Raw genomic sequence first — 15,413 nt, forward strand, 5'->3', positions numbered from 1 at the left:
AATACCTGACTCATCATCTCCAGTAATCACAATGTCATCAACATACACGATTAGAAGGATATAGCCATCACTAGAGCGAGCACTGAATATGAAGTGATCAACGGTACACTGTCTCAAACCAAACCGCCTAATAGCATCACTGAATCAGCTAAACCAAGTTCGTGGAGCCTGCTTCAGCCCATATAACGCCTTCCGAAGTCGACAAACATAACCAATCTCCCCCTGAGCAACAAACCCAGGAGGTTGCTCCATTTTCACCTCTTCTGAGAGGTCACCATGTGGGAGGCGCTTTTAACATCCAACTGATAGAGAGGCCAACGACGGTTAACTGCCAAAGAAATAAACACACAAATCGACGGTATCTTAGCCACCAGAGAAAAGGTCTCCATATAATCCACACCATTGGTCTGTGCATAGCCCTTAGCCACCAAACGGGCTTTCAACCAATCAACAGTACCATCAGGGAGATATTTAACAGTAACCACCCAATGATAACCAACAGCCTGGGCACCCCGAGGCAACGGAACCGGCTTTCATGTACAGTTAGAGGCAAGAGCCTCCATCTCTGCCTCCATAGCAGAGCGCCAACCTGGATGAGATAAGGCCTCAGAAACAGACTTAGGTATAGCATGAGAGGATAAGGAAAATAGAAAACTCATATAGGAAGGGGAAACACAATCATACGAAACAAAATGAGAGATAGGATGAGCAGTAGACCGTGAACGAGTCTGAGAAGCAATAGGAGACTCATAAGAAGTAGATGGAACATCAATACCTGTGGTGGATCCGCCAAACTGAGGAGGTGGATCGGTCTGAGGTGGCGAAGAGGATGGAGCAGCCGTATTAGTGGACACCTACTTGCGAGGGCGACAAGTATAAACCTTCACCTCTTTGGACGGGGTAGTGACGACAGGACTAGGTGAGGTAGGAGGTACACCGAACTCAGGGACGACAGGGCTAGGTAAAGTGGGTAAGGAAGGAGATACACCAGACTCAGTGACGATAGTGCTAGGTAAGGTGGCTAAGGAAGGAGGTACACCAGGCTCAACAAAGACAGGAATAGCGAATGGAAGAGGTACCCCATTCGCAGGAACAGAGCCATTAGCAGTGGGCATGAAATAGGAGGTATCCTCAAAGAAGGTAACGTCAGCATAGACAAAGGCACACCGAAAGGTAGGGCTGAAACAAGGTTACCTGGAACGTGGTTCGTTTCCGGTACGTGGGACGGGAACGGGTATGGGGTACGATGGTAGCCCGGTACGCGGTACGATGAGGGTAGGCTAAGTCAGTTGGCTATTTTAGCTCGCGGTCGATTTGGAGTGCAAACCTGGGTTGCTCTGGTACTCTATATATATAATTCCATATATTTTCACAAAAATATCATTATGTAGTCCATACTACATACAATTACTAAACAAAACCAAAAACCTTGTGTATGCCAGTATGCCACTCATATATATTCAAAATGAAAATTCCAGTTCCAATCCAATCCAATCCATGGACGGCCCAGTGCACGAGGCTCCCGCCATTGTGGGGTCTGAGAAGGGCTAGATGTATATAGCCTTACCTCTGATTTGCAAAGAGGCTGTTTTCGTGACTCGAGCCCGTGACCACTAGGTCACAATGGAGCAACCTTACCTTTGCGCCAATTCCAATCCAATCCATAATATATAAAATCAGAAGATCTACAAATATCACTAAATTAAGTACCAACATATATTGCATTCTCGATCTTAAATGAAAGCAAACAGAGAATAACTACCCAGTTCTGAAATAAGAACATAAAAATATGAATAAACTAATAAACTATTGTGCAACTCTCTTTTCCTAGTCCACCGAAGTGTTCCCTCTCTATATGCATATCTCCCTTTCGTGCGGGTCGCCCGGGTCGCCATTTTTGGTGATCCAGGTCGCAAACGACCCACGTTTCAGGTCGGCGACCCCGGATCGCGGGTCGGAGAGTGGGAGGGCGATCCCGGTAGCCGACCCGGATCGCGGGTCGGAGAGTGGGAGGGCGATCCCGATAACTTTGTACTAAAACAATTGTACCCTTTCTATGTGCGAGAGTAGCCAAGAAAGACGCAGCGCTCAGAACGAGGGTCAAGCTTATCCAACCTAGGAGACAACCGCTGAACAAATCACAGACAACGAAAAACACTGGGTGTCAGAGGAAATGGATCACCCAAAGGATGAAGGATGGAAAAAGAAGAACGGCCACCCAACATGGAATAAAGAAGATGGTTCCCAAGGAAGCAGGCCGTAAGAACAGCATCACTCCAATAAGTCTTGGGAACCTTCATCTGAAAAAGAAGAGTGCGAGAGATGTCTAATAACATCCTCATCTTCCACTCGGCAAGCGAGAGAGATAGATGTTGCAAGATGGGTTTGTGCAAGGGAAGGGGTTATGTGAGATTAGGGTTAGGGTTTTCTTCTTTGGCCTCCTTTTTTTATGTTTTCTTCAATGGATCAGCTCTGATACCTTGTTATTGTGGCAGATGAGGAGGAGGAGAAGAGAAGAGAAGAAGTGAGGGAGAAGATGGAGTCTCTTATAAAATGATATATATATATATAGGAAGAGATACATATACAAAGACTAAAATACCCTTTAACATATTTTCATCATTTGCATGTGTTTCCATACGTTTTCCATGATTTTACAAGATTTCACCAAAACCGAAATGTTTTTGTTTCCGTGCCGACCAAAACTGAAATTTAAAACCTTGCTTGATGTCATAAGGTGGATGCTAGGGAGCCACCCTCAGTGATTTGAGCGATTGGTGGATGAGATTCAAGAACGCACGGGGGAGTTCCTAATTACTTTCCAGCATGTGAGGAGATCTCTTAACAGCGATGCGGATAGGCTAGCCCGGGTGGGTGTTGGTAGGCCCCGGTTAGAGATTTTTGATTTCCTTCCCCTATTGTTCTCGTTAGTATAGCTGACAATATTTTATTAAAAATCTTCTATTGTTTCTAGCCCAAAATCCATTCACCCTAGTCAATCTTCAAAAATAATGGCCTTGCCTATCAAATATCTCTGGAATCCTGATAAGCAAGTACGGGCAGTTTTAGGGGTTAAGAATGCAAAGGGTTGAAACATTCGTCATCAAAGAAATCAGGCAAAGGTATGATCAATCATTCAGACCTACTTTGGCTGCAAATGAGGCAATCAAAGATGATTTCACCATAGATACTAAGTTCTGCCTACCACATTCGTAGTTAAGAAAATAATAACAACAAATAATAAATAACAAAATTACCAACATAACTCCAGCCACAGATTACCAAGAAGTAGAATTTCCAAGGCATTACGAGGACATTTTTAACCTTGATGTACCCAGTGTGGAAAAGATTTAATGAATAGAAATTAATTGAACTTCAAGTCTTTTGAAATCTATGGAATGACAAAAGAATTGAATTCTCACCTGAAATAATTGCAATTCCGAAGTATAATCCGGAGCTATGTAACAGTGCTCCATCTTAAGGTCTTCAACCTTCTCCCATGTAATGCTAGACCTATTGATGTACATATTCAAATATGATGATAAATTTAAGTGAGAAGAGTAATCCTAGAAAGGACAGCCCAGTAAGTAAAGTAAATCTAATGGTCATGATGTACTTACATGTGATTAGGGTATTTAAGTGAAAGAAGCTGCCTCAAATAGTCAGTAATATGATATCCACCAATGTTAGTCCTGCAGCACGCTTCAACAACAGGCTCTCCCTTTACAAACTGAAGGATGAAAGGAAAACATCAATATGCATGATGAAGAACTATGTCAAAAAATTATTTTTAAATGGTAAGAACTATGACACAAATGTCTCCGATATTTTCAAAATATCACGTTTTTATCACGACATTTTGCTAAAATGACAAAATTCCAAAATATTATCGAGATGTTAAAAATATAGCGATATTTCATTTTTATTATAAAATATCGTGATAATATCATGATAATAATATTTTTATTTTATATTTTTCTTAAATTTTATATATTTATATATTTTTTAAATAATTTATTTTTATCGTTTTTTCCTGATATAAACCCGAAAAAATAATAATAATAATAATATATCCTGAGATTATCCCTTTCCGAGAAATTTCCGAGAATGATATTTGTGACATAGATGAAGAAAAGGATTCAGCTAAGAGAGCCCCAAGTAGTAATGTCCTACAAAAACCATAATTTGTCATGCGTCATTCTCTCTTTTAAAGAGAGACCCGTGTAGTTATCCTAGTAGTTATATCCTATAAAAACCACCCATTGCCATGTGCTCTCTTTTTTAGAGCAAGTCCCAAATAGTTATGTAACTACCAAAACTTGCATCTCGAAAGCCTTGTACATTTTGATAATGATGGAATGAAATAAAGATTAAAAGATTTTGCTCTTAGTGGATGTGACTTCCATTATTCTTAGACATCAGTGTGATGCTCACGGTATAGCCATTGGTGCGAGGTCTTTGCTATTAGAGCAAAACCTAAATTCAACATGTTGCAATAAGATTCCTACGGGAAGGATGGCAGATGGCATCTGTTCAAAAGAATAAACCTTTCTTTCTTTTTCGGCAATAACTCTGAACTTTCGTTTCTATAGAATATGATTCTTTTATAGCTTGATGGTGTGACTTCATCGAGAACCGATCTAGATTATTGAGATGTTCTTCTACTCAGGATTTAACTTAAGCTAACTTGAGACAACGATGCAAGGCAAAACGATCCCTGGGGAATGGATTGATTACTGTTAGAGGATACATTGAAGAAAGATTAGATTTCTCCACTTAATGCTTCTTAAGTAGGGAGCATGATGGGGACCATCCACAACAAGGAATCCAAGAGAAAACTCGTCAATTGAAGTGGCTTTTTTTCATTTTATCTGGTATATTTTAATTAAGTGGTTGTAAGCTTGTATTGATGCGTTGTAGTAGTTAGAGGGTGGCATATCTCTCTCTCTCTCTCTCTGTCCCTCTCTCTCTCTCTCTCTCTCTCTCTCTCTCTCTCTCTCTCTCTCTCTCACACACACACACACACATTGAAGGAGAGCACCTAAGTAGTTATGCTCATCTCTCCTTTTCTCTTGCCATGAATCACCTAGGGTATGTTTGGATGCGTGGCACAGACTCGAAGAGTACGGGAAAAAGTTGGGGAGTCATTACCAATATAGAGAGTGGAGAGAGAGAGAGAAGCACAATTTCCAAGATTTTTCAACCAATATTCTCCCTTTTGTGTAGAATTTGGTTTGAAAATGAGAAGGCGAGGATATGAATGCCACATGGGCAGAAAAGCAATAATTATGTCAAAAACATGTTGGGGAGTCTCCTGGAAGTTCAATGCAATATTGGCAACCAAAGGAGGAATCGGCTTTACTTTTCTATCAAAATTCCAATGGATTCCAAGAGTTTGTGCGACCAAACACTGCCCTAGGTAGTTATACCATTCAAAAAAATCACCTAGGTAGTTATACCCATTTCTCACTTTCTCTTAAAAGAAGGTTCTTTGTACATTATTTTGAAGATGGACAAATGGACACTTGATGAACGAATATTGTTTTTCTTAAGTTGGTGTGAGACCTTCTCTTCTTCGAAGGTGTGAAGGCTTTGAAACTCAAGTACAAAGCTTGGAACATGGTGTGATTCCAGTTAATTATCTTCAATCTATTTTCTTCTCTCCCCCTCCAACTTTTTTTTTTCTTTATACATACCTATCAAAATCATTCCCTCTCCATCCCTACTCTTCATGTGTCACTTTCCCTCAACCCATCCTACATCGAATACCTCTTAGATGAGATCATTTCTCAACATCCCCTCAGCTTCCTCTTCCCTATACTCTCCCATAAGAGCACGAAGCGGGTGCGGGTGTGAGTGCGGGGGCAGTAACGGGAAGGGGAAGCGTGGGGGTCTAGAAGAGTCTAAGGTTGGGAGCAACGTGGGAGCGTTAATGTAATATTTTCACCATGTCTTTCAAAATTCAAGTACATAAAAAATAGTAATTTTTAACTATCTTATATAATCTTTCAAAATTTAAGTACATCAAAAGTAATAATTTCTAACCGTCTTCATTTTCATGCTCTCTTTCATCATGCCTTCTCAAGATTTGCCTCCGTGCTTACGCCAATGAAGTATTTTGAACAGTTGGAGGAGCTTAATGCAAGTAAGTTGGTGAGGGGGTTACTAATGGAGTAATATGACTAGGATGGGAGCGGTTTCCATCTGTTCGGGATCTCACCCCTTGGAAGCTCCTTCCTAAGGAGCGCCGAATCGAGGTTCCGAGTCGGGACTGGCACCCCGAAGGAAGATTCCTGCTTCTAAGTACTTTCCTTATAGGTTAATGTAAAACTCACCAATCGAACTCAAGGCATTCTTGCTCCTGTCCAGGGACATGCCATACCACCTAAAGTCTATTCGAAGTTAGAGAAGCGTCATTTCAAGAAATCCCAAAGACGCAAGATGAGAGACTAATCCTAAGTATGAGGCCCGGCTTGCCAAAAATCAACTAATCATTGTGTCTCAATTCCAAACCTGCTCCTAGAGTTCTTGCGCAAGTTATTGACATCTCTACGGGATATCTCTACTGCACACACACTTTGAAAGACAATCTCAGACAACTATTCGCAACAGTTAGAAGCCCAAATCCTTTATCTTTGGGCTAAGGTTCAAAACTAAAAGGCAATTTGTCTATACATGAGTTTCTCTTGAAGATTGTTGAGATTACAATGTGTTTTTAGTGGTCTAGTTTATGTTTTAGTAATAAGTTTTATGGGTTATGGTAGGGCTCAATTCATTAACGGGTTATGATATAGCTTATATTGCCGGACCTCCTTGGTCTGCACTCTACGTTTCCATTTTCATCTCTTCGAATTAATTATATTTACAATTAAAGAAGAAGAAGAAAAAAGAGGTGTTAAATATACTGTTTGCCAAGTTTATCTAGCATGTTCTGCTTTTTCTCAATTCCATATTTTTAGTATGTATATTCAACACATGAATGATGCATGAAGATTTTTCCCAGAACTGAGTCTTGTCATAAAATGAATCGGTTTCAATATTCCTACACTCCCCCCCCAACCAGAAAAAAAAACCCCAACAACCACCCCCAAACCACCAAAACATAAAAAATAATAATAATAATAATAATACCCGAATTCATACATCCGTAAAGCCGAGTTTACCAATGACCAGAAGTTTTCCTAAACAAGTGCAAGGAACAATTGATTCATGATTTCCAAAATACATCACTGGTCTTCTAATAAATTGACTCAGTCATGCATATTGACCTCCCCTCTCAAAAACATTTATGTGGCTCCTATAGAAATTTATGATAGCCTTGCCCGGTGACGGCAGATATCTACTGAATATTCGAGTCCTACTAGTGCCAATCTAAGAGTTTCGTAAGTAAGCTTACTGGGATAACATGGCTTGTTGTGAATCCTGAACATATAGCAAGACCATCTTCATAGCATATTCCATGCTGTTGATTATACTTATAGCTAAATGCAGCATCAACGCCAAAAGCTGTCATTCACAAATTAAACAATGTGTTAGAAGATATTGATGGAGGTAACAAAAATTTCCAACATGGAAAACTAGTGTATTGATAAAATGTTTGTTACCTTTTACAAAAAAAAAAGAAAAAAACCACTAGTGTATTGCATTCAAAAGGCATACATTTCATTTTTTGAAGGAAATAGAATCCAGAGGAAAGCTTTGCGCACAGACATATAATAGACACTCAGCGCATTAAGTAATTTTTCATAGAATTTAGTGATAGTGCTTAATGTGCAAACATCCATACCCACTGATGGTATTCCGTAAGTCTCAAAAAGAAGTTCAGCCATTTTACTGCGCGATTGAAGTGGATTGCACACACATTCTGTCATTAGGATGGGATGGTCCACCTGTTCTGCCATCAAATGTAACATAAATTAACAACATAAAATCCAAGTCCCACAATCTGGACCTAACAGATGATAATATTTTTTTATTGACGATATATTAAAGACTTATTTTGGAACATAAAGCTCAATTTGACTAGCTAAATTTAATAGGCATGTTTTAATTACACCAAGAAAATACAGACAGCACCCTACACAGTAGCCTTAAGCCCTAAACCATGTTAAGAAGATCAAATATGAATGGCAATTTACCTGTGAACTATCTACACCCATTCGCTCGAACCCAAAGTCAAGGATCTGCAAAGAAATGAACAAATTTAAGGCTACACAACGACAAATATAGAGTAAGGACTGTTCTAATATCATGGATTTGTTTTGGAGTTAAATACAATATCTTTTGCATGTACATCTGCAATCAACAATACTCCTCAAACCTTTAGATGAAAATACTTAAAAGCCAAATAATTAAAAGACGAGAGCACTATCAAATAAAAGTGGATAGGTATGGTGTGCAAAAATGACTCATTTCAATGCCATTATATAACATGAATCAACCTAATCATTAATTGGTATGCTCTGATGTGTATATTATACTATAATGTGTATGTGAAAGAACCTATTTAGTCCAAATAGCAGTGCACTTACATATTCCATTATTTCAAACTGATAAACAACATTGCCATCAAACGGTGAACGATGGGATGAACGCGTACAGTCAAAGTATTTCATCAGAGTAGGATCGTGGTCGCCAACAATAGTGACAGTTTCACCTGCATAGAAAAACACAAACATTAAAAAAAAAAAATTGAACCCAGCATAGCCCCTAACACAAGAAACCTACATGAAAAGAATGATCCATTACTTCTCTATAGAAAGAAAGAAATGAGAGCTGGAGAAAAAAATAACAATTAATCCGTTGTATTACCATCACTTAGTTGATAAAATAATGATTCCCACAAATATCGATCAGATTGATTTGAAACTAAGGAGATGAAAAGTTGATGACAGTATGAGTTACTAATATTCTGTATTAGTAGATTCTGTATTTTAACAAAACAAAAAAACCAGACATAGAGATGTATGAACACATGCACTCCTGAGTAAAAAGAGATTATGCTTGCTGAGATAATACATGTAACAATGCCGCCCATCTTTAAAAGAATTACTGCAGTGGACATAGGTGCACTGAAGCGATATTACCCGTAGTCGTTAAAAAATGATGGAGGATTTAACGAATGCTTGCAACCATTGCCACAAATAAAGCATACAATTTATGATTGACATAGATGGCAATATAAAATCACAAAAACAATTTAAAACTTATAGGCATTTTCCATTATGGAAGTTCATTACACACAAGCAAGAGATTGTAGATCAAGAAATACAAGGAACAAAACCACATTGCAACTAGGAACAACATATAGGATATGATCGTAATTAATAAGAATTTCAAACCAATGTTTTTTAACTAAACTGGTGATCAAACTGATAAAGGTAATAGTTTTGTCCAAAACTGTTCGAATACAGCTCGAACCAATTTGAACCATGATGTCAGATTTGTAGTTTTAATCTTTACAGTTTAATGCTTAGTAATTTAGGGCCTCTTTGGATTCCGCAAAAATGGTCCTTGTTTGCAAATAAGATTTTTCATTTTTTTTTAGCGTAACAAATAAGATTATTTTGATTTAATCTTATTTGCAAATGGGACAATGAGGCCTCTTTGTAAGCCATTAACTATATATCATTTCGAAAAATAGTATAATAATTACTTGCAAATAATCATATTTAACTTCAAAATCATTTTTATACAAGATTATATTCAAATAGTTTTAAGAAGTATCCAAAGACACCTTAGTAACTTTTGTATAAGCAGTATTTAATAAAGGCTGGAAATTTATAAGCATTTCATGCCTTTCCATTCTGGTCGTATATAGAATGAACCGGCCAGTATGCAAAGAACTTTTGGTTCAAGCAGTTCCAATGGTTTAATAATAAAACTAGCCGATTTGTGAGGTTTTCACATAGTGGAGGTAGCTTAAATCAAACTGGATGTTACGTGCCTAATCGGCCATAACACAAATAAACAAAGAAAAAGATAGAAAAGAGAGGGGGTGAGTTGATTCAAGGCAACCGGACCTCGTAACGTTTCAATTCGAGAGGAACCATAACTCTCCTCAAACATTTCCATTGTGGTACAAGTACTTAAATAAAGGTGGTTACACACATCATCAATCCATTTTGGCCTACTTACAAGCACGGTTTGAAATTTCGGTTTCGCTACCGGTTTCACCCCCCTCCCAAACCGAAATTTCGGTCGAAATCCCTTACAGATTAATAAAAGAATATTTTATTCGTTATCATTATCCCTGAAATTTCGGTCGAAATCCCTGAAATTTTGGTCGAAATTTTGGGATAATTATAAAATAATTAAAAAATTGAAAAAAATGGTGGAAATCCCTAAAATTTCGCAAGAAATTTCGAAATTTCGACCGAAATAATGACAAGTTTCGGATAAGTGCCATTTCGGAAATTTCGGATTTCGGTCGAAATTTAAAACCATGCTTACAAGACGCATCATCAACAACTAAGACCCTCTACCCTAGAAGACATAAGCCATAACCACATAATAACTACATTCTAACTAACCCCATATACACCGTAACAACACGCACATATCACTGGACCCGAAGCCATGACTGGTCCAAGATTAATGGGCTGTTTGTATACATGGATTTAATAAAGGCTGGATTTTATAAGCTTATAAAACCTAGGTTTTATAAGCTAAAATCTGGATCTTAAAATCCTGAAAATGTACAATCCAGGTTTTAGCTTATAAAATCCAGGTTTTAGCTTATAAAATTGAGGTTTTAGCTTGTAAAATCCGATTAAAAATCCGTCGAAACCCTAGGGTTCAGGATTTTTAAGAAAAAGTGGAATTTCAGGGTAAATTTTGATGTGTTGGTTTTGATGCAATTTGAATCAAAAGAGAAATAAAGAAAAAGAGATTTGAACCTGTAGCTTTATGGCGAGGCCTCTGAACGACGTTGCGAAAGGTGATGCGGGGATCCAACTCTCCTGCCCATCTGGACAAAAACAAGACGGTAATGAAATTGCAGAAGGGGGGCGAAAAGGGGAAATTTGCATAGAGATAGAAAGAGAAATTAGGGTTTTTTTTTGTTTTTTTTTTGTTTACCCGATTCTGAAGTTGAAGGCGCCATTGTCGATGACAATTGGGGTGTCTGGGGAAAATAGATTGTAATCGGACTGCCGGAGTGGCCGAGTCAAGCAAGGCATTCTCTCTCCCTCTCTCTCTCTCTCTCTCTCTCTCTCTCTCTCTCTCTCTCTCGTGTAGAGAAATTAATCTCTGCTCTGTTTTAGAGAGCTACCTTTTGAAAGTTCTAACAGTAGTCTGAATGTAGAAGACAAAACTGTTTCATGGAAAGGAAAAATATTTGTTAAAAAAATAGAGGAATGATAGATACAAGGGCGTCCTTGTAAAAAGAGCTGGAAAAGGGCCTCTGATTGGATCCACATCATTATGTACAACCGTTTTTTCTTTCTAAACAGGTTTTAAAAAGGAAACCGAAAATGGCGTGGAACCAATCAGGGGAACTTTTCTTGCTCTTTATAGAAGGGCTCCCTTGCAGCTATCATTCCTCAAAAAGGTATTCAAGAGAAATATTTTACGGCTCACACTATAGGATGATCCATACCGTACATTTGATGGGCCACAACTTAAATGGGTAGTGCCATAAAAATCATTTTGATAAGATGATCTCAACCCTCTGATCTAGAGGCTTCCAAAATATGCAGTTCGTCTGTAGATCGGACGTCTAGGATCATCCTATGGAAATGAATTTTTTGGGCACTACTTATTTACATTGTGGCACATCAAAGGGACGGTTTAGATCATCCTATTGTGTGAGCTTTACAATATTTCTTGAAAAATACTGGAATACATAGGCTTACACCATATAAAAAGTCGAAAAAAAAAAAACATCCTGAACCAAACTTATTCAATTTTTATGTAGATGGAAATTTTTTATGATATCTATATAAATTAACCATATCATATCATTTCCATCGACATTATATAATGAAATTTTTTTCCAAGAAAACATTTCTGTCACAAATGTTTTTCTTCCAGTCCAACAAGGAAATGGACTGTGGCTTTTAGGCTCTTCCCCAACCAACATTCGAACAGGTGACGTTAGCACAAACTTAGCAAATGTAGGGGTGCAACTCGGGTTAGGGTTGGATCGGGTTGAAGCCAACCCTAGCCCAACCTGAGATAGCATTCCTTCAACCCAACCCAACCCAACCCGAGCCTCGGGTTGAGGATGGTAAACCCCAACCCCACCCGCCTCTAAATCTCTCAACCCTAAACGGCTAAACCTAACCCGAAATCAGGTCGGTTGGGCTTGGGTTTAGCTTGGGCCAAACAAAAAAATACAAGAAAAAACATAACCCACATAAAATCAAGATAAAATTAGAGGATGGAGGTCGGGTTTGGGTCGGGTCGGGTCGGGATGCCAAGCCTCAACCCTAACCCAACCCGAAATTAAATCGGGTTAGCTTTTCCCAACCCAGCCCGAGGAAATGCCAACCCAATCCAAGCCAAAATCTGGTTGAACCCGTCAAGTTCAGGTTGAGCCCAACCCAAGTTGCAACCCTAAGCAAATGCTTATTTCTTCTAGATACTGTGGATCCCGGCTCCCGGGCGCCACGTCGTGCGCGGGGGTTTGTTTCCCGTGGGTGTTTGTCGTGTCTGCATTTTCCGTGAACTTGGGACCGAGATTCGAAGTCCACGGAAAAGAGAGTCTCTCATAGTCGCCACCTAGGTTAGGTAACCCATGTATGTTTTTCCAATGAATTAGTTATAAAGATCCAAATTTCATAGGAAGAGCAGTAACCAAAGTTCTAGGGATGGGCCTAGAACCCGTAATTTTACTTTGTTTTTAGGCATGGTCTATACATAAATCTGAGGGATATGGTTACATTCGGGGAAGGTGTTTGGCACCCCTCATGCCCGGGTAAATCTGATCTCTTGACATGACTTGGCTTTTTATCCTTTATTGTGATTAAGCTTAATTCCTATTTTGAAAAAGACGTGGATTTACAAAGGAAAATCGATTGATATTATCCGAAATAGGGGGTGTGCACAGTGTGATTGGGGTCCTGAGGGATTATTCCCGAATCACGTAGCGACCACGCCAATCGGAATAATCAAAACGGGGAAGCGAAAGAAAAGGTGGGCTTCGGCTCCCTCCGTTCATCCAACACCATCGGAGCGCTAGGCTCTCGCCTCTATCTCTTTTGTCTATGGTGGGACCGGAGATAGGGTTGTGGGATAAGGAGAGGGAATGTAGCCTTATTTACAAACAGAGGTACGGGATTTACATCATACGATTCGGGGTAAGAGGAATCCAGGACCCTATAACTACCCTATACAGGGTTTTATAACAAAAATGCAAAAAGCTGGGAAACAAATGTAATTTTACCGATGGAGCGAGAACGTCTTCCGAAAAGTCCGCGACGTAACAAAGCTATTTGGATGGTGTAGCTCCGAATTCTCCAAAAATTTGGCAGAACAACGGCGTTAGTTGGGCAGTGTAGCATCGAGTTATTCGAAATTCGGCAGAACCATGACGCTAGTTGAGCAGTGTAGCCTCGACTTCTCCGAAATTCGGCAGAACAATGGCGCTAGTTGGGCAGTGTAGCTTCGAGTTCTCCGAAATTCGGTAGAGCAACGACGCTAGTTGGGCAGTGTAGCTTCAAGTTCTCCGAAATTCGGCGGATCAACAGTGCTAGTTGAGTGGTGTCGCTTCGAGTCCTCGTAAATTCGATAGAATGCCGATACCCAGTATAAGCTCCCTAAGTATTTCCCTACTTTCTTACTCTCTGGAGAGAAAAATAGGGTTCGCGGATGGTATTTTCTCAAAAATAACGAAAAAACGGGAGAATCAGAGGTTTTTTTTACTGAAAATAAACTTCTAGAATAATTAAAAATCTTCCCAATCAGTAAAAACTCTGATTTTACACTTACCCCCTATTTATAGGTTCTGATACCAAATCACAATTTGCGATTTCTCAAATCAATATCGCAATTTGCGATTTGGCAATCGCAAATTCTGATTTGTGGGCCCTCTGGTAGGTCGGTTGGGGGTATTTTAGGGGTTTTCGGGAGCTTCGGTGGGCCGTAACTCCTTCGTATGGATTCTAAATCATGCAGGGTCAGATATGTTGGTCTATTTGCAGCAAGGAGAACCTAATGAACCTATTTTTGCTCTCCGAATTGGTGTGGTCAATTTCGATGCGTCCAAACTTGGGTTTCCATGATTTTTCGGGAACTTTGAAATACCATGACTCATTCGTTTGGACTCCAAATCGCGCACGGTCAGATCCGTTGGACCCCTTACGGCTAGGAGAATCCAATGGACCGAATTTCGTGCTTTGAAATGGTGTACGCAATTTTTGTACATTTTTACTCAAAGTTAAATTTGGGCGAGTGCCGTGTGAAAACGAGCTTTTGGCTATGACGTAAAATGCGGGTGTCGTGTGAAAATGAGCTTTTGGGTTTTAACTTTGGGACAAATTCATTTTTGGGAAGATAGTTTCCGTTTTGCGAACCAGAGAGAGATCAAGAGAAAGAGAACAGGAGCCTTGGGCTCGTCCTGGGAATCATCCTCGTGACAACCTATCATTAGTACCACCTAAAAATTGGGTGTCTACATATACGGTCATTGCTTGTTCTCTCATAAAAGTTCACAGCCAGGGGTGCTATCCACAAGCCACATTGTTCCATCAAGCCACTGGACAAGTTAGGCAACCAATAAAAAATATTCCATAAAATATTAGTGGGCCAATTGTGCGAGACACAAAGAGGGAGAGACTTTAGAGGGTAGAAGTGACAAGAGCATGAAGAGGCCAATGAAAATTGCGGAGGTGGGGGCGCTATTTTCTAATTAAATCCCATTCTCTAATTAAAATGCTTACCTAGGAGTCCTTCAAAGTTCTAATTGGGCAGCTCCCCCTACGCCTCCCCCTCATCATGAAAAATGCCCAAAATACCTTTATCTCATGGAAAATGTGAAAAAATATAGAAAATAAAAAATCTTGAAAGGAAAATTACTAATGCATAAAAATGACCAGAATACCCCTATCTCATGAAATTTAAGTAAAAAATAGAAAATAATCCTACAAAGGAACAAAATCTCTAAAATATTACTAGCTATCAAAATTACCAAAATACCCCTATGAGAGAAAATAACCAAAATAACCCTATCTCGTATAAAATAAAATAAAATAAAATAGAAGAAGAAGAAATAGAAATTTTCTAAAAAGGAAAAAATCCTAAAACAACCCTATATCATGAAAAATGACCAAAATACCTATATCTTGTGGAAATGGGAAAAATAGAAAAACAATATGAAAAATCCTAGAAAGGAAACAAACATAAAATACCCACTTTTCATGAAAATTATCAACATGCTCTTATCCAATTTAACTAATCCAAAATCCCCTTAT

General features: G+C 39.0%; 1 protein-coding gene across 1 annotated transcript in view; it reads right to left on the bottom strand.

Moving 5' to 3' along the window:
• ARP5 (actin-related protein 5) overlaps positions 1-11,309 on the bottom strand; it is a 34,299-nt gene extending 22,990 nt beyond the window's left edge. The window contains exons 1-8 of the mRNA XM_077387901.1: positions 11,080-11,309; positions 10,899-10,969; positions 8,532-8,656; positions 8,139-8,183; positions 7,787-7,889; positions 7,397-7,506; positions 3,621-3,730; positions 3,423-3,513 (exon numbers count right to left, since the gene is read on the bottom strand). Coding sequence (XP_077244016.1) covers positions 3,423-3,513; positions 3,621-3,730; positions 7,397-7,506; positions 7,787-7,889; positions 8,139-8,183; positions 8,532-8,656; positions 10,899-10,969; positions 11,080-11,180 — 756 coding nt within the window. The 5' untranslated portion in view covers positions 11,181-11,309. The remainder of the gene's footprint in view (positions 1-3,422; positions 3,514-3,620; positions 3,731-7,396; positions 7,507-7,786; positions 7,890-8,138; positions 8,184-8,531; positions 8,657-10,898; positions 10,970-11,079) is intronic.
• Between the last annotated feature and the right edge of the window lie 4,104 nt (positions 11,310-15,413).

The sequence above is a fragment of the Tasmannia lanceolata genome, unplaced genomic scaffold, assembly GCF_043159265.1.
Source record: "Tasmannia lanceolata isolate RefF3 unplaced genomic scaffold, GAP_Taslan_0.1 ptg000002l, whole genome shotgun sequence".
Classification (NCBI taxonomy): Eukaryota; Viridiplantae; Streptophyta; class Magnoliopsida; order Canellales; family Winteraceae; genus Tasmannia; species Tasmannia lanceolata.